This window comes from Bos indicus x Bos taurus, chromosome 4, assembly GCF_003369695.1.
Source record: "Bos indicus x Bos taurus breed Angus x Brahman F1 hybrid chromosome 4, Bos_hybrid_MaternalHap_v2.0, whole genome shotgun sequence".
Lineage (NCBI taxonomy): Eukaryota > Metazoa > Chordata > Mammalia > Artiodactyla > Bovidae > Bos > Bos indicus x Bos taurus.
Genome location: NC_040079.1, coordinates 87,332,888 through 87,351,931, shown reverse-complemented (window position 1 = coordinate 87,351,931; position 19,044 = coordinate 87,332,888). Strand labels below are relative to the sequence as shown.

The 19,044-nt window shown below is 38.4% G+C and overlaps 1 protein-coding gene across 4 annotated transcripts in view; it reads left to right on the top strand.

The window, feature by feature from the left end:
- LOC113891614 (solute carrier family 25 member 40) overlaps positions 1-19,044 on the top strand; it is an 84,757-nt gene that overhangs the window by 41,633 nt on the left and 24,080 nt on the right. For 2 of the 4 annotated variants that reach the window (XM_027539908.1, XM_027539905.1), the window contains exons 2-5: positions 6,594-6,662; positions 7,982-8,103; positions 10,019-10,078; positions 11,846-11,952. In XM_027539908.1, coding sequence (XP_027395709.1) covers positions 8,007-8,103; positions 10,019-10,078; positions 11,846-11,952 — 264 coding nt within the window. In that variant the 5' untranslated portion in view covers positions 6,594-6,662; positions 7,982-8,006. Of the gene's footprint in view, positions 1-2,500; positions 3,117-6,534; positions 6,663-7,981; positions 8,104-10,018; positions 10,079-11,845; positions 11,953-19,044 lie in introns of those variants that run through there. The other 2 variants (XM_027539906.1, XM_027539907.1) reach the window with 2 other exon arrangements.

The window sequence follows — 19,044 nt, the reverse complement described above, 5'->3', positions numbered from 1 at the left end:
ATTTGTACTAGTCCCCATCTTGAAGCAACCTAAATTTGTATCAGCCAGGGAATGAATAAAGAAATTGTAGTATATTTATGCAGTGGGATACTACTTAGTAATAGAAAGGAAGTAAGTATCAATACATAAATGAGTGTCAGAAGACTTAGGGTAAATGAAAGATGCCAAAAGAAAATTAATACATACTGTGTGATTCCATTCGTGTGGAATTTTCAGAAATTCTAACTAAACTGTAGTGACAGCAGGTCACAGCTGCATCCGTGCAGGGATGGGAGCTGGGAAGTAGCACCGGCAAAGGAGCAGAAGGACACGAATGGGCCCGCCACTTCTGTTCATTTTGTTGATGAGTGATAGTTTCACAGATGGTCAACACTCATGTTGTAAGCTTTACTTATATGCAGTTCATTGTATGTCAGTTAATCCTCAGTAAAATTGTGAAGAGAGAAAATAACATGTGATATAGATAAATAGAATGTTACTCAGCTAGGAAGAAGCGATTCTGCCATTTGTGACGTCATTGATGGACCTTGACATTATGCCCAGTGAAATAAGCCAGAAAGAGAAACCCAAAGACTGCATAGCACCTCTTGTACGTGGACTCTTAAAAAAATCAGAAACAGAGTAGAAAAGTGGTTGTCAGGGGCCAGGGTGTGGAGGAAATAGGGAGAGGTTAGTAAATGGTGAAATTTTCCAGCTATAAGAGAAATACAGTTTGATGATCTCATGTAAAATATGGTGACTATAATTGATAATACTGTGTTGTATAACTGACATGTGCTAAGAAAGTAGAACTTAAATGTTTTCACTAAAAGACATATTGCTAAATATGTGAGGTGATGGATGTACTGATTGATTAGATAGAAGGTACTTTTTCACAGCATATACATATATCAAGTCACTATAATAATCTTAGGAATTTTATATCAGTTTTACATTAGTAAAGAAAAAAGAATGAAAGGAAAAGAAAGTCTGTAGCAAATTAGGATTGGAAAGAAAATTCCTTAATGTGATGAAGAATGTTTAAAAATAAATGGATAAAAAGTCTAGAGCAAACATCATTCTCATGGGTAATCTTAGAAGAATTCTTTTAAAATTCAGAAATGGAACAAATATACTCATTTTCTCTATTTATCTAATACTGTATTAGACATCTTAGCTATGCAAAAAGGAAATTAAGATGGTAGCATGATCATTAGGAATGATGGAAATCAGTCATTGTTTGCAGACAAATATGCACTTTGATGGACTTCTCACATGGCACAGTGGTAAAGAACCCGCCTGCTGATGCAAGAGATGCAGTTTCATCCCTTGGGGTTGGGAAGATTGCCTGGAGGAGGAAATGGCAACCCACTCCAGTATTCTTGCCTGGACAATTCCATTGACAGAGGAACCAATGTATAGTCTATGGAGTTGCAAAGAGTCAGACATGACTGAGCCACTGAACACAGCATAGCATACACATTTACATAAAAAACTCAGCGAGAGTCTATAAGTCAACAGTTAAAAATAATAGAGGATTTTTTTTTTTTTTTAGCAAGATTGGCTGGATACATGCTTAATAGATAAAAAAAATCAGTTGCATGTTCTAACTGCACAGAGCAAGGGAGAGTCGCTCAGTCATGTCCCACTCTTTACGACCCCATGGACTACAGTCCATGGAATTCTCCAGGCCAGAATACTGGAGTGGGTAGCCTTTCCCTTCTCCAGGGGGGTCTTCGCAACCCAGGGATCGAACCCAGGTCTCCTGCATTGCAGGCAGATTCTTTACCAGCTGAGCCACAAGGGAAGCCCAAGAATACTGGAGTGGGTAGCCTATCCCTTCTCCAGCAGATCTTCCCAACCCAGGAATCGAACTGGGGTCTCCTGCCTTGAAGGCAGGTTCTTTACCAACTGAGCTATCTGGGAAGCCTGACTGCACAGAGAACATGTGATTAAAAGGAAGACACTGTTTTATGTTAGTAGTAGAGATTATCAGGTACCTAGAACTAGATCTGCCACAATATGCAATATCTCTGTAGGACAAATTTTAAATCTTCTCAGAACAACATTAAGATCGGAGTAAATGAAACAAAGGTCTGTCTAGTCAAAGCTGTGGTTTTTCCAGTAGTTGTGTATGGATGTGAGAGTTGGACTATGAAGAAAGCTGAGTGCCGAAAAACTGATGGTTTTGATCTGTGGTGTTGGAGAAAACCCTTGAGAGTCCTTGGAACTGCAAGGAGATCAAACCAGTTAATCCTGAAGGAAATCAGTCCTGAATATTCATTGGAAGGACTGATGCTGAAAGTGAAGCTCCAACACTTTGGCCACCTGATGGGAAGAACTGACTCATTGGAAAAGACCCTGATGCTGAGAAAGATTGAAGGTGGGAAGATAAGGGGACAACAAAGGATGAGATGGTTGGATGGCATCAGACTGGATGGACATGAGTTTGAGTAGGCTCTGGGAGTTGGTGATGGACAGGGAAGCCTGGCGTGCTGCAGTTCATGGGGTTGCAAAGAGTCGGACACGAATGAGCGACTAAACTGAACTGAAATGAAAGAATAGACTGTATTCATGGTTAAAATCCTCACCAGTTTTATCTGTAGATTCAATTCAATTTGAGTCAAAATCCCAAAGAGGTTTTTCAAGGAACATGGTAAGATGGTTTTTAAACTTCTGTGAAGGGACCATAGGGCCAGGAGTAACCATGACACTTGTGAAGAAGAGGTACAGAGAGGGTAGACTTACTCTACCAAACATGAGGACTTGTTAGAACATAATAATAATACAGTGTGCTACAGTTTAAGGATGGATAAGTTGGCAAATAGAATAGAGAGACCGGAAGCAATTCCATACTGAAATGAAACTTAGTTTTGACCAAGTAGTATGTCAGTTTAAAGGAGAAAGGAAGGATTTAATATTTTTTTTAATATATTTTTTTTTGACATGGACCACTTTTAAAGTCTTTTTGGAGTCTGTTACAATATTGCTTTTATCTTTCCGTGTTTTGGCCCTGAGGCCTAGGGGATCCTTGCTTCCTGACCAGGGATTGAACCTGTACCCCCTGCATTGGAAGACAAAGTCTTAACCACTGGACGACCGGGGAAGTCCCAGAGGGATTTAATGTTTGGAGCTGGGTAAAGTGGTTATCTGTTTTAACATGGAAAAAAGTGAAATTGGATCACTGCTTCACATGCTATTAAAATACTTCTGCATGGATTGAAGGTGAAAGTTTAGTCACTCAGTCATGGATTAAGGACTTAAAATTTGGTGATAGCAAAAGTTTAAAACTTTTAGGGAGAAATATAGATGAATATGTTTTGGACATTTGAGTAGGGAAAGATTGTTTAAAGAAAGCACAAAAAAGTTATCTATAAAGGAAAAGATCAATAAATTTGGCTACATTTAGAACTTTGACCTTTTCCTTATACCATATACAAAATCAACTCAGAATGGATTAAGATTTAAGCATGAGGCCCCAAATATAAAAACTCCTGGAAGAAAACAGGATAGCAGCTTCGTAGCATTTATCTTGGCTGTGATTTCTTGGATGTGACACGAGAAACAACAATAAAAATGAAAGTATATTAAACTGAAAAGTTTCTATACACCAAAGGCAGCAAACTGGTAAAAGGACAGTCTATAGAATGGGAGAAAAATATTTACAAACAATGTATCTATTAAGGGTCTAGTATCCAATGGCACCCCACTCCAGTACTCTTGCCTGGAAAATCCCATGGATGGAGGAGCCTGGTGGGCTGCAGTCCATGGGGTCGCTAAGAGTCGGACAAGATTCAGCGACTTCGCTTTCACTTTTCACTTTCCTGCATTGGAGAAGGCAATGGCAACCCACTCCAGTGTTCTTGCCTGGAGAATCTCAGGGACGGGGGAGCCTCGTGGGCTGCCGTCTATGGGGTCGCACAGAGTTGGACACGACTGAAGTGACTTAGCAGCAGCAGCAGCAGTATCCAAAATATTTGTGAAGCACCTACAGCTTAAAAAACAAATAATTTGATTTAAAAATGGATAGAAGACCTTAATAGACATTTTTCAAAGATGAGGTACAAATGACCAACAGTATGTGAAAAGACACTGAGCGTGACTAATCATCAAGCAGATGAAATCAAAATCCCAAGGTTGTCACTTGATACTTCTTCTTCAGTCGCTTAGTCATGTCTAACTTTGCAAGCCCATGGACTGCAGCATGCCAGGCTTCCCTGTCCTTCACTATCTCCAGGAGTTTATTTAAACTCATGTCCACTGGGTCCATCCACTGAGTCAGTCCATCGTCCATTCAACTATCTCATCCTCTGTCTCCCTCTTCTCCTGCCCTCAGTCTTTCCTAGCATCAGGGTCTTTTCCAATGAGTCGGCTCTTCTCATCAGATGGCCAAAGTATTGGAGCTTCAGCATCATTCCTTCCAGTGAATATTCAGGGTTGATTTTCTTTAGGATTGACTGGTTTGACCTTGCTGTCCAAGGGACTCGCAAGAGTCTTCTCCAGTACCACAGTTCAAAAGCATCCATTCTTCAATGCTCTGCCTTCTTTATGGTCCAGTTTTTACAACCATATGTAACTATTGGAAAGACCATAGCTTTGACTATATGGACCTTTGTCTGCAAAGTGATGTCTTTGCTTTTTAACACAGGTTTGTTATAGTTTTTCTGCCAAGAAGCAGTTGTGTTCTAATTTCACAGCTGCAGTCACCATCTGCAGTGATTTTAGAGCCCAAGAAGAGGAAATCTGTCACTGCTTCCACCTTTTCCCCTTCTATTTACCATGAAGTGATTGAACCAGATGCCATGATCTTAGGTTTTTTTTTTTTCCAATATTTAGTTGTAAGCTGGCTTTTTCACTCTCCTCTTTCACCCTTATGAAGAGGTTCTTAAGTTCTTCTTTGGTTTCTCTCATTAGAGTGGTATCATCCGCATGTCTGAGGTTGTTGATATTTCTGGTAATCTTGATTCCAGCTTGTAACTCACCCAGCCTGGCATTTCTCATGATGTGCTCTGCGTATAAGTTAAATAAACAGGATGACAAACAACAGCCTTGTTGTACTCCTTTCTCAATCCTGAACCAGTCAGTTGTTCCATACAGAGTTCTAACTGTTGCATCTTGACCCACATGCAGGTTTCTCAGGAGACAGATATGATGGTCTTGTATTCCCATCTCTTTAAGAGCTTTCCACAGTTTGTTATGATCCACACAGTCAAAGACTTTAGCATAGTCAGTGAAACAGAGGTAGATGTTTTTCTGGAATTCCCTTTCTTTTCTCTGTGATCCAGAAAATGTTGGCAATTTGGTCTCTGGTTCCTCTACCTTTTCTAAATCAGCTTTTATGCCTGGAAGTTTTCAGTTCACGTGATGCTAGTCTAGCTTTGAGGATTTTGAGCATAACCTTAATAGCATGGGAGATGCGTGTAATTGTCCAGTGGTTTGAACATTCTTTAGTGCTACCCTTCTTGGGAATTGGGATGAGGATCAACCTTTTCCAGTCGTATGGCCACTGCTGTGTTTTCCAACTTTGCTGACATACTGAGTGCAGCACTTTGATAGCATCATCTAGGATTTTAAATAGCTTTGCTGGAATTCCATCACCTCCACTAGCCTTATTGATAGCATTACTTCCTGAGGCCCACTTGACTTCACACTCTACAATGTCTGGCTCTGGGTGAGTGATCACACCATCGTGGTTATCTGGGTTATTGAGACCTTTTTTGTACAGTTCTTCTGTACCTCTCTTCTTGATCTGCTTCTATTAGGTCTTTACCATTTCTGCCTTTTATTGTGCCCATCTTTGGATGAAATGTTCCTTTATATTTCTGATTTTCTTGAAGAGATCTCTAGTCTTTCCCTTTCTGTTGTTTTCCTCTGTTTCTTGGCATTGTTTGTTGAAGAAGAGGAAATTTGACAAATAGAACTATAGATAGAAGTCCATAATATTGTACAGTAGGCAGCGAACAAAATCATTCCAAAAGACCTCTTATGTACATACAATAACATTATCTCACCAAACAAAATCAAGAATATTTTTGAAATATCTGATATCCAATCCATATTCAGATTTCTTTAGTTACTTTCAAACTGGCTTTTTAAAGTTCTCTTCTTTAAACCAGGATGCATTTGAGTGGATTCCTTTATTCTAGAACAGTGCACCTCCCTGCCACCTTTTTCCCACCGTACTTTCACTCAAAGAAGCTAAGACCTTAGTCCTGTAGACCAGAGGGTTACCTTCTCCTGTATTGTGGCAACCTTTACCATGTTACCTTAGTCTGAATTTCCTCCAAGCGTCACAAAATCTGGTTGTTCAACTCCTATTGATACTAAGACGGATCAGTATGTGCAGGTTTAGAATTGTCTGTTTTTAAAGTAGAGTATATTTGCTGGGATAATATGAAGATTTTTGTGTGATAATGCTTTCATAACTCTAAGGTAATATTTCTGGAGTGCTCTTCATATTCTGCAAAGTACTTAATAAAATATTTCATAAATAATAGTTAATAAATATTAGTTGATTTATGTTTTAAAGCTTTTTTATATACTCCTTTCCTTTAGGTTTGCTATCCGTTTCCTGTGTGAAAAGATAAGACAGTTTCTTTCTTTTTTCACTACAGATTTTCAGATACTGATGTTACAAACAATAAAATATTGGAACATAGAGTTGAGGAAAAGACTTAAATCAGGTAGGTAAATAATAAAAGCCTAAAGAAACAATAGAAGCATTCATTTTTATAAAGGTTGTAATTGGGATAATTGACAAAATTGGAAAATGAACTTTAGAATACTGTCAGCATTAAGTTTCCTGAATTTGGTAATTGGACCTCAATTATATGAAAATATTCTGAGGTGTGTAGGATGAACGGGGTATGATGTATGCAGTCTACTTTCAAATGGGTCAGAAAAAATAAATGATATGTAGTATGGGAGAGTGTTGGTGAATTTATGAGCTAACAGTAACTCATATATTACCATAGAAATATAAATTGGTCCAGTCTTTCTGGAAAGCAGTGGTAATTTTTCTCAGGTTTTTAGTTTAGCCCAGCAGTCTTACTTTTTCTCCTATAGTAATTGTAAAGACACTACAGTAAGATGTATGTATAAATATATTTATATGAGAGTTCATGAAATTAAAGAATTAATAAATTGGCAATAACCTGAATATCTAAGAGGCTGACTACATAAATATAATTGAAAACCATGTAAGCATTAAAAATGATAATGTCAATCTGTATTTATTAACATATCTATATTTTTAAGCATCAAAGTTGGCTACTAAAAGCTATGAATGGTGTTAATCTATTTTGTCTTTCAAACAAGATGCATGTATAGATACTTGAATGTTCGTACATATTCAGTTAGATGTAATCTGCCTCCATATTTGCGTTTTTGTGTACATAGACCTTTGGAAAGATGATACTATATGTTGCCAGTAGTTATTCTTTTAATAAGTTTATAAGTGATTTTTATACTCTTTTGTGTTGAGTTTTTCAAAAGAGTATATATTGCTTTTCTCACTATCTTATTTCTAAAATAATGCTTTTTATGAAGCTTATGCTTTTGATTTATTTTGTACTTTTGCAGCAGTGTTTGCAGTGCAATAAAAATAGTGCTGTATTTGCTGATAACTCGACTAGATTCAAGTATCTGAGTGGTTCTTATGAGGCCGAATTCTGATTTTGAGTCTTATTGGTCAGCTGCTTTCATTCTGTTCCATGGCCGGAGTGTTTTCTTAATGCTCTATTGATTTGTCTTGCAAATGTGATGCTGCTCACATAGCTTAGCTGAAGTTACCACTTTTGGAACATCCGAGAACACGTTCTATTAATGACAGTTGTGTAGTGCTTTTGCGTATGGAACTTATGTGTATACTTCTGCTGGTCAACAACATGTGCTTTGATAGGAATATTGGTTTTAGTTTTTATAGTTTATTTAACTTTTAGCAGTTAGTTTTGCGGGCATCTTCTGTTACACTTTCATTTTACATCTTGCTTTTCTTTAACAGATTTTGCTGCTGTTAGTTAAAGGATATGGATCCTGAATCAGAGGGACCAGCAGTTATCACAGTGACGCCGCTTCAGCAAATGTTCGCCTCTTGCACTGGAGCTATACTGACATCACTGATGGGTAAAATAATGTTAGGATGTAGATTATGTATCTGAATGAATTATTGATCCCACTTGAGTTTTACTCTGAAATACTGATAATATTATCATTCATGCTTCATCATGATAACGGGAAAGAGCCCTGGACAGAGAATCGAGAGACTAGAATTTTAGTCTTTGCTTTGCTGTTCTCAGGATGAATGTACTTTGGGATTGTCTTTATTCTTTTTGAACTTAATTTTTCCTCTCTAAATTTAGGGGCTCAGATCTGAAGTTCTTGGAGGTCTCTGTCAAAACTTTTATGACGATTATCCTTTTTAAAATAGTAAAAATATGGGGTTAAATATTAGCATAATGAAAAACATAGACGTTGGGTAACTTACAGTAGCAACAAACTCAGATTATCATTTACTTTGCTTTTAGTGAATTGCTTAAATTTCTCTGGACTACATTTCTCTGTCTTTAAATGAATTTCTTATAGACACAGCCAAATGACACAGTAGGTGACAGTTTAACATTTGAATGAGTTGGCTGGTTCATTTAAGTAAGATAGCAGGTATTGTCTCTCAGTTGCGTCTGACTCTTTGCGATCCCGTGGAATGTAGTCCACCAGGCTTCTCTGTCCATGGAATTCTCCAGGCAGGAATATTGGAGGGGGTTGCCATTTTCTTTTCCATGGGATCTTCCTGAGCCCGGGGTTGAACCCAGGTCTCCTACCTTGCAGGCAGATTCGTTACTGCCTGAGCCACCAGGAAGCCCAAGATGGTTAGAACAAATGTAAACTAATTGTTTTAGCAGTCCATACTGAAGGAGATCAGCCCTGGGATTTCTTTGGAAGGAATGATGCTAAAGCTGAAACTCCAGTACTTTGACCACGTCATGCGAAGAGTTGACTCATTGGAAAAGACTCTGATGCTGGGAGGGAAATGGGGGCAGGAGGAGAAGGGGACGACCGAGGATGAGATGGCTGGATAGCATCACTGACTCGATGGACGTGAGTCTGAGTGAACTCCGGAAGTTGGTGATGGACAGGGAGGCCTGGCGTGCTGCGATTCATGGGGTCGCAAAGAGTCGGACACGACTGAGCGACTGATCTGATCTGATCTGATTTTACTTCAGATCATAATGCCCATTTTCCTTTGCTGCACTTTTCCCATATAGAGTAACACAATATGGTAGCAAGAATGAGTTATGGATAGCTTACTCAAATTTTCGATACCTGTGGTTTTTATTTGATACAGATGAATTTAACAGAGGGAGATTTTAATATAGGGAGACATATTATTTGATTATTGATTACTTCTAATACATAGTTATCTTCAGATATTTAAGTGGTCTTTTGGAACATTCACTTTTATCTTAGATAACATATTTTCTTAGAAATACCAGTATTTTAGCTTTAATGTTAATGGAATTATAGCCATAGAAATAGTATAAATGAGAGTTTGCTGCTGCTGCTAAGTCGCTTAAGTCGTGTTCAACTCTGCGACCCCATAGACGGCAGCCCACTAGGCTCCTCCGTCCCTGGGATTCTCCAGGCAAGAACACTGGAGTGGGTTGCCATTTCCTTCTCCAATGCATGAAAGTGAAAAGTGAAAGTGAAGTCGCTCAGTCGTGTCCGACTCTTAGTGACCCCATGGACTGTAGCCTACCAGGCTTCTCCATCCATGGGATTTTCCAGGGAGGAGTACTGGAGTGGGGTGCCATTGCCTTCTCCAAAATGAGAGTTTAGTACTTGTGAAAGAAGTAACAACATTTTCTCATTGTTCCTCTTTAAACAAAATTCAAATGCAAAAAATTAGAATGTTAACACTTAAAACCACTTTATGATAAATAGTTTTAACCATTATATAGGTATCATGTGTATTTTCTTTGGACAAACATCTATACAAATTACAGATATCACTTGTTAATTGAAATTTTATGTATCTTCATAGTGACACCCTTTGATGTTGTTAAAATTCGACTCCAAGCCCAAAACAACCCATTCCCCAAAGGTATGTGTTCAGCTTATCCTGAAAATGTTATGTTAGGTTTTTAAATGTCACTGCATTCATTTTTTTAAGAAAACAATGTTCTCTTTTTGCCAGTTTTTGAAAACTGATGCCTTTGTCCTCATGCGGAAACATTTTCCTCATTTCTTAGTTATACCTGATGAAGTCTAGGCAGAAAACAAGTACAGTTGACCCTTGAAGAATGAGGAGGTTAAGGTTGCCCACCGTTGGTGTAGCTGAAAATCTGCCTATAATTTACAGTTGGCCCTCAGTGTCCATAATTCCTCTGTTTTTGCAGTTCCTTATCCTTGGGTTCAGCCAACTGCAGATCGTGTAACACTGTGGCATTTACTATTGAAAACAATCTGTATAAGTAGACCCTCACAGTGCAGACTCATGTTGTTCAAGGGTCAACAGGCTGTGTGTATACGTGCATATGTATAACACATATAACACTTTCATGAACCTACTAACAAATGGAGAGGACAGTTTTGTATTTCAGTATATGCCTCACAAGTAAGAACAGAATTTTACTTATAAGGGACCTTGAATCTAGCTTCCTACTTTAGTCCAAGAGCTGTGCCCATCCTACAGTATTCCTCCAATAGGCATCTAATTGTCGCTTGAATAGTAATAGGAAATTCAGTATTTTATCAAGCAGCTTGGTTAATTGCTGGACATTAGAACTTATGTGGACTTTGAGAAGAGTAGTTATATGTTTTTATTAGATAGGCAAAATAACAATTCCTTGATCCATATTTTGCGGTTTTTATAAAAATGTCATTTCGAACGTGTTTAAATAGCAGAAAACAGCCTGTAAAAAAGCTCATACATAAATGCCACTCTGTTGAATGTGTATCAGGGAGACAGAATGAACAACAGGTATTCAGGTGGATGAAAGAATAGGTGGATTGTAGGAAAGGATGAAAAACAGAGTAGTTTCCTATATATTAAAGATAGACCAGTGTATTATGAAACTGATAGAATTATATACGGTCAAATGGAGAAGACAGTTATGGGAGCAAGAATGAATCCAATAATGGGAAGGAATCATTATTAGACAAAGTTGTAGTCAATTGGGAAGGAGCTGGCCAGTGTCTAGATTAAGAAGTAAAAATACAGAGAAAGGGACAAAGCATAGCTTTATTTGCATGGGTTGAGATTATGAAAAACATTTTTTCATAATCGACTTTTTCAGTTGAGATGTAATTGATACAGAACATAGTGTTAGTTTTAGGAATACAGTATAATGATTTCATGTATGTATATATTGAAAAATGATTACCACAATAAGTTTAGCCAGGATCCATCACCTCATATAGTTAATATAATTTTTTCCTTGTAATGAGCTCTTTTAAGATTCAGATATGCATTGTTTCATAATATATTTTGGTCAGAATTTCCCTTACACACCACAGACTTTTCTTCTGATCAGATAGAGAAGATGCACACCCATACTGTCTTTTCAAAAAGAGGTTTTCCTCGTATCTTTTCTCTCCATTCCCTCAGATAACTGAAGAGAATTTTTTTCTGTGTACATTTTTTGACTATAGTCCTGCAAACAGAATCCAGTAATTTATTCAATTGCTTTTCACCACTGTGAGTTTAGAGCCCAGTGCTGTCATTAAACAAATCAGATTGTTTCATCCTAAAAGGTGAAGACAAAATTGTGTCTTGTTCATCCTGCTCCTTGTATTTTTATTTTGATCATCTGTAAAAATAATACACTTGTGTGAAATAAGTGTTGACCATTGTAATCTTCTTTGTTAGGAAAATGTTTTCTATATAGTAATGGACTTATGGATCATCTGTGTGTCTGTGAAGAGGAAGGCAACAAAGCATGGTATAAGAAGCCAGGACATTTCCAGGGAACATTGGTAAAGAGATTACATTATTTATAATCACAGCATGTTTTTTATTCTTATGTTTATTCTTCTATATGAAAGACTCAACAGTTGCAAGACAGTAAAGAGTCCATCATGTAGTTAGCACACAGTTAAAAGGTAGACATTGAAGCAAAAGAGGAGAAGGACTTTTTTTACTTTTAATTCTTTGTTAACTTTATGTTCATCTGTTTATGCTTTCTTATATATGGGGGAAAAGGAGTAGGCTTTTAAAATTTTGAAATGCTTGTAGATCATAATTTTAAGAAAAATATTCAGAGACAGACCCTGTGTACCCTCTGCCAGTTTCTCCCAGTTGGTTACATGCAACAGGATGAGTACAATATGACCATCAGGATGTTGACATTGATACAGTGAAGATACAGAACAATTCTACCACCCAGGGATCCTTCCTGTTTCCATTCTGTAGTCACACCCACTTCTTAACTCCTACCAACCACTAGCCTGTTCCCCGTTTACATAATTTTGTCATCTTAAGAATGTTCTATAAATGGAATTGTAACAGGACATTTTGGGATTGGTACTTCTGACTTATTTTAATTGTCTGAAGATTCATTCAAGTTGTTTAATGTATCAATAGTTTGCTCCTTTTTATTACTCACTAGTATTACATGGTATGGATATGCCATAGTTTGTTTCAAGTGGTTTCCAATTTTTGGCTCTGAATAAAACTGCTGGATATGTTCATTCACAGGTTTTGGTGTCAACATATAAGAAAAAACTACTCACTGTTTTTCTCTCTGAACACTCAGAATTCTTCTGAACAGATTAGTGGTATTTTCCCCTCTACCAAGCAGTCCTCTAGTTCAGACCGGTAGTGTTCTGCAGTTTAACTCCATTCTGACACCATCTACCTGGAGTTAGTTGTTAGCTCCCATGGGGATGTTCCCATTTCAGATGCCACCCTCAAGGCCAGGTTGTCACCCATGCTTCTGACTGACCGGCTGCAAGTCAAAAGACGGAAGTTCCCACGATCCTTTCCTTGGGTTCAGTAATTTGCTAGAATAGCTTGCAGAACTCAGGAAGGAATTTTACTTAAGAGATTACTCGTTTATTATGAAGGGACACAACTCAGGAACAGCTAGATAGGAGAGGTGCACAGGGCAGGACTTAGGGGAGGCATAGAGCTTCTATGTCCTCTCCAGGCCTGTCATTCTCCCAGCACCTCCCTATGCTCACCAGCCTGGAAGCATCCAGATGCCTTTCTTCAGAGATTTGAATGGAGGCATCACTCGTCATTGTTCACTCACTCAGTCATGTCTGACTTTGCAACACCAAGTGCTGTAGAACACCAGGCTCCCCTGTCCTTCACCATCTCCCTGAGTTTGCTCAAACTCATGTCCTTTGAGTCGATGCCATCCAACCGTCTGATCCTCTATTGCCACCTTCTCTTGCCCTCAATCTTTTCCAGCATCATGGTCTTTTCCAGTGAGTTGGCTCCTTGCATCAGGTGGCCAAACTATTAGAGCTTCAACATCAGTCCTTTCAATGAATATTGAGGTGACTTCCTTTAGGATTGACTGGTTTGATCTCCTTGCTGTCCAAAGGACTCTCAAGAGTCTTCTCCAACACCATAGCTCAAAAGCATCAATTCTTCGGCACTTAGACTTCTTTATGGTCGAACTCTGACATCTGTAGATGACTATGGAAAAACCATAGCTTTGACTATACTGACCTTTGTCAGCAAAGTGATGTTTCTGCTTTTTAATACGCTGTCTAGGTTGGTCATAGCTTTTCTTCCAAGGAGCAAGCGTCTTTTAATTTCATGGCTGCAGTCACCATCTGCAGTGATTTTGGAGCCTAAAAAATAAAATCTGTCACTTTTTCCACGGTTTCCCATCTATTTGCCATGAAGTGATCTTAGTTTTCTGAATGTTGAGTTTTAAGCCAACTTTTCACTCTCTTCTTTCACTTTCATCAAGAGGCTCTTTAGTTCTTTGTTTTCTGCCATAAGGGTGGTGTCATCTGTATATCTGAGGTTATTGATATTTCTCCTGGCAATTTTGATTCCAGCGTGTGCTTCATCCAGGCTGACACTTCTCATGATGTACTCTGCATATAAGTTAAATATGCAGGGTGAAAATACATAGTGTGGACGTACTTCTTTCCCGATTTGGAACCAGTCTGTTGTTCCATGTCCAGTTCTAACTGTTGCTTCTTGACCTCCAGATTTCTCAGGAAGCAGGTCAGGTGGTCTGGTGTTCCCATCTCTTTAAGAATTTTCCACAGTTTGTTGTGATCCACACAGTCAAAGGCTTTGGCATAGTAATAAAGCAGAAGTAGATGTTTTTTTCAGAAATTCCCTTGCTTTTTCTATGATCCAAAGGATGTTGGCAGTTTGATTTCTGCTTCCTCTGCCTTTTTTAATCCAACTTGTACATCTGGAAGTTCTTGGTTCACATACTTTTGAAGCCTAGCTTGAAGAATTTTGAGCATTACCTTGCTAACATTTAAAATGAGCTCAGTTGTGTGGTAGTTGGAACATTCTTTGGCATTGTTCTTTAATGGGATTGGAATGAAAACTGACCTTTTGCAGTCCTATGGCTACTGCTGAGTTTTCTGAATTTGCTGGCATATTGAATGCAGTACTTGAACAGAATCATCTTTTAGGATTTGAAGGAGGTCAGCTGGAAATCCTTCACCTCCACTAGCTTTGTTTATAGTAATGCCTCCTAAAGCCCACTTGGCTTCACACTCCAGTGTGTCTGGCTCTAGGTGAGTGACCACACCATTATGGTTATCCAGGTCATTAAGATGTTTTTTGTATAGTTCTTCTGTGAATTCTTGCCACCTCTTCTTCATATCTTCTGCTTCTGTTAAGTTCATACTGTTTTTAACCTTTGTTCTATGTCAATTAGGAAATTATAGGAATTTTGGAGCTGTGTGCCAGGAACCATGGATTAAGACCAAAATGTATATATTTTCTTAATCATAATATCATTGTAAGTTTTCATTTCTCTGGAGTAAATATCCATGAGTTTCTGGGTCATATGGTAGTTGCCTGCTTATGGTTTAAGAAACTGCCAGCCTGTTTAGTAGACTGATAGTATCATTTTACATTCCTGTGGCCATGTATGACTGTCCTAACTTCTCCACATCCTCACTAGTATTTGGTGGTGTTACTATTTTCATTTTAGCAGTTCTGATAAGTGTGTAATAATACCTTATTGTGGTTTTAATTTACATTTTCTGTAGTGGCTACTGATGTTGAAAATCTGTTCATATGTTTATTAGCCATCGGTTTATCCTTTGCAGTGAAATGACTTTTCATGTCATTTGCCCATCTTCTAATTGAACTGTTTATATTTTTACTGTTAAGTTTTGAGTACTCCTTGTATTATCTAGATACTGGTCCTTTGTTGAATATGTAGTTACTAAATTACTAAATTTTTTTTCCCACTCTTTACCTTCCCCCTTTATCCTCTTAAGCAAGGTCTTTCATGGTGTAAAAATTTTTAATTTTGATGAAGTCCAATTAGTTTTTACTTTATAGATCATGCTTCTGGTGTCAAATCTAAGAATTCTTTATTTACTCTTAGATCTGAAGATTTTCTCCTATTTTTAAAGTCCTTGATCCATTTTGAGTCATTCTTATATAATATATAGATTTGAGGTTGAAGTTTGTTCTTTTTTGTTTATTTTACCCAATGGTTGTCCACTTGGATTTGTTGAAAAGGTATCATTCCTCCATTAAGATGCTTTTGCACTTTGTCAGAAATCACTTGGGCATATTGTGTGGATCTATTTCTAGGTTGTTTATCCTGTAACATTTATCTATTACCTATATCAGTACCACACAGTCTTAATTAGTGTAGCTGTAGAGTAAGTCCTGAAATCAGGTAAACTGATTCCTTCTACTTTATTCTTATTTTTCTTTTTGAAAGTTGTTTTAGCTATTTCTAAAGTTCCTTTGTCTTTCCATATAAAATGTTTTTGAAATTTAACATTTATTTTTGTGGGTGCTGGGTCTTTGTTGCTGCACGAGGGCTTTCTCTGGTTGCAGCGAGCTTGTACGGGGGCTACTGTAGTTGTGGTGCTCAGGCTTCTCATTGCCGTGACTTCTTTTGTTGTGGAGCTCTGGTTTACTGCCTATGCTTTCTTCTGTAAGTTTTTTGGTTTCACGTCTTAGATATAAGCCTTTAATCTATTTTGAATTTATTTTTGTACCTGATGTGAGAGAGTAGTCCAGTTTGATCCTTCTACGTGTAGCTGTGCAGTTTTCCCAACACTGTTTATTAAAGGGGCAGTCTTTCCCACACTGTGTATTCTTGCCCCTTTTATCATAGATTAATTGCTTATATAATTGTGGGTTCATTGAGTTGTCTATTCTGTTGATCTGTGTCTGTTTCCTGCCAGTACCATATTGTTTTGATTCAGTTGCTCAGTTCAGTCTCTCAGTAGTGTCCAACTCTTTGCCACCCCTTTCCCTTGTTGATAGTTGTTAGTGTTTAGAAATGCAGTAGATTTCTGTATATTAATTTAGCATCTTGCAACTTTATTGACCTCATGAGGAGCTCTACTAGTTTTCTGCTGGCATGTTCAGGATTTACTGCGTTTAATATCATGTCATCTGTAAATGGTGACAATTTTACCTCCTCCTTTCCAGTTTGGAATCCTTGTATTTTTTTCTTCTCTTCTGTGGCTAGGACTTTGAAAACTATGTTGAATAAACCATGTTGAGTGATGAGAGTAAGTGTATCCTTGTCTTGTTCCTGATCTTAGAGGAGATGCTTTCAGCTTTTCACTGTTGACTATGATGTTAGCTGTGGGCTTGTTATGTATGGCTTTTAGTGTGTTGAGGTATATTCCCTCTGTAACCATATACCCACTTTGTTGAGGGTTTTTATCATGAAACAATGTTGAATTGTGTCAAAAGCTTTTTCTGCACCTATTGAGATGATCATGTGGATTTATTTTTAGCTGAATTATTTTATTTTTATATATTTATTTATAAACTTTATTTTCTTCTTGGCGGTGCTGGGGCTTCATTGCTATGCAGGCTTTTTTTCCGTCTAGTTGCCGGGAGTGGTGGCTACTCTGTAGTTGGTGGTGCACGGGCTTCTCTTTACGGGGCTTCTCTTGTGGAGCACAGGCTTTAGGTGGCACAGGCTTCAGTAGTTGGAGCTCACGGGCTCAGTAGTGGTGGCTCTTGGGCTCTAGAGCACAGGCTTAGTTCCTCCTTGGCATGTGGGGTCTTCCTGATCAGGGATCAAGCTCATGTTTCCTGCATTGGCAGGCAGATTCTTTACCACTGAGCCACCAGGGAAGTCCTCCTCATATGGTTTTATTCTTCAGTCTGTTAATATGGTGTGTCATTGATTGATTTATTGATACTGAACTGTTCTTTCATAAATCTCACTTGATCCTGGTGTGTGACCCCTTTTGATCAGTGTTTATCTTATTAAATTTGGTTTGCTAAGATTTTGTTGAGGATTTTTGCATATGTGTCATCAGTGATACTGGCCTGCCATTTTCTTTTTGTGTGTGACATCTTTGCCTGCTTTTGGTATCAGGGTGATGCTGGCCTCACAGAATGAGTTTGGAAGTTTTTCTTCCTGTACAGTTTTTTGGAATAGTTTCAGAAGGATAAGCATTAACTCTTCTCTGAGTATTTGTTAGAATTCACCTGTGAAGCCATCTGGTCATGGACTTTTGTCTGTTGGAAGTTGTTAAATTACTGATTTAATTTCATTTCTGGTAATTCATTTATTCATATTTTCTGTTTCTTTCTGGTTTAGGAATTTTTCCATTTTTTTCCTGGTCATCCATTTTACTGGCATGTAGTTATTAATCTGTTAGGATCCTTTGTATTTCCGTGGTGTCAGTTGTAAAATTCCATTTTGATATATAGGTTTTTGTGTATATATTCCTTTGCTGAGCTGTTCTAATGTTTCATTTGTTTCAGACATCTTTGTAAGTGATGGTCAGTGGTTTATATATTGATTGCTCTAGAACCTTTGTCAGATAATCCTGTCAGTCTCACTGCCGGTGTCTGTTTATTGTCTCCTTTCATTCAGGTTGGCATCTTTCTTCCTGTTTATTTATTTATTGGCTGCACCATGTGGTTTGCAGCGTCTTAGTTCCCCAACCGGGGATCGAACCTGGCACTCTGGCAGTGAGAGCGCCAGTTTCTAACCACTGGACCACCAGGGAATTTCCTCTTCCTGCTTCTTAAAATGACAAGTGATTTTTTTAAATATTGGAACCAGGAAATTTTGGGTATTATGAGTCTCTGAATCTCATTTAAATATCCCAGTTGGCCCTTTTGACACTGTCAGCTCAGGAAGAGGGCACCACCTTATTAATGGGCTGGCAGAATTGGAAGTCCGTGTTCCTCACTCAGCCTCCAGACACACGGAGTGGGGGTCGGGGCTTTCACTTTGGGACGCTGTGGTCTGAGTGTGTTCCCTCCAGAATTCACTGTAGAAATCCTAATGCCTGATGCAGTCGTTTTAGGACCTGGAGCCTTTGGGAGTTGATTAGGTCATGAGGGCAGAGACCTCATGAATGAGATTAATGCCCTTAGAAGAGAGACCGCAGAGCTTCCTTGCCCTTCTGCCTTGTGACGACACAATGAGAAGTGTGAAATCCAGAACAGGGCCCTCATTTGACCTGGATCTTGGACTTCCGGCCTTGAGAACTGAGAAATAAATTAGTGTTGTTCATAAGCTACCCACTCTGTCGTGTTTCGTTATAGCAGCGTTAACAGACTAAGGCAGTGGGAGTGGAATTTCTGACTGCCCTGGTGATTTCCGTTGCCTCTGGTGAGGCGGCCTTATCACTGTCGGGTCTCCACTACTAGTCCTCTGATACTACTAAGCGCCCTTGACATACTCATCATTGTTACTGAAAATCCCCAGGCTGGTAATTTTAAAATCTCTGCCATATCTGAGTCTGATTTTGATGTTTGGTTTGTTTCTTCAGACTACATTTTTTGCCTTTTGGTATGCTTTGTAATTCTTTTTGTTGAAAGCTGGGCATGATGTATTGGGTTAAAAGACAGACCTTGAATGTGAAGTTTTATCCAGCGAGACGCTGGGCTTTGTTTACTTCTGGACAGCTGTG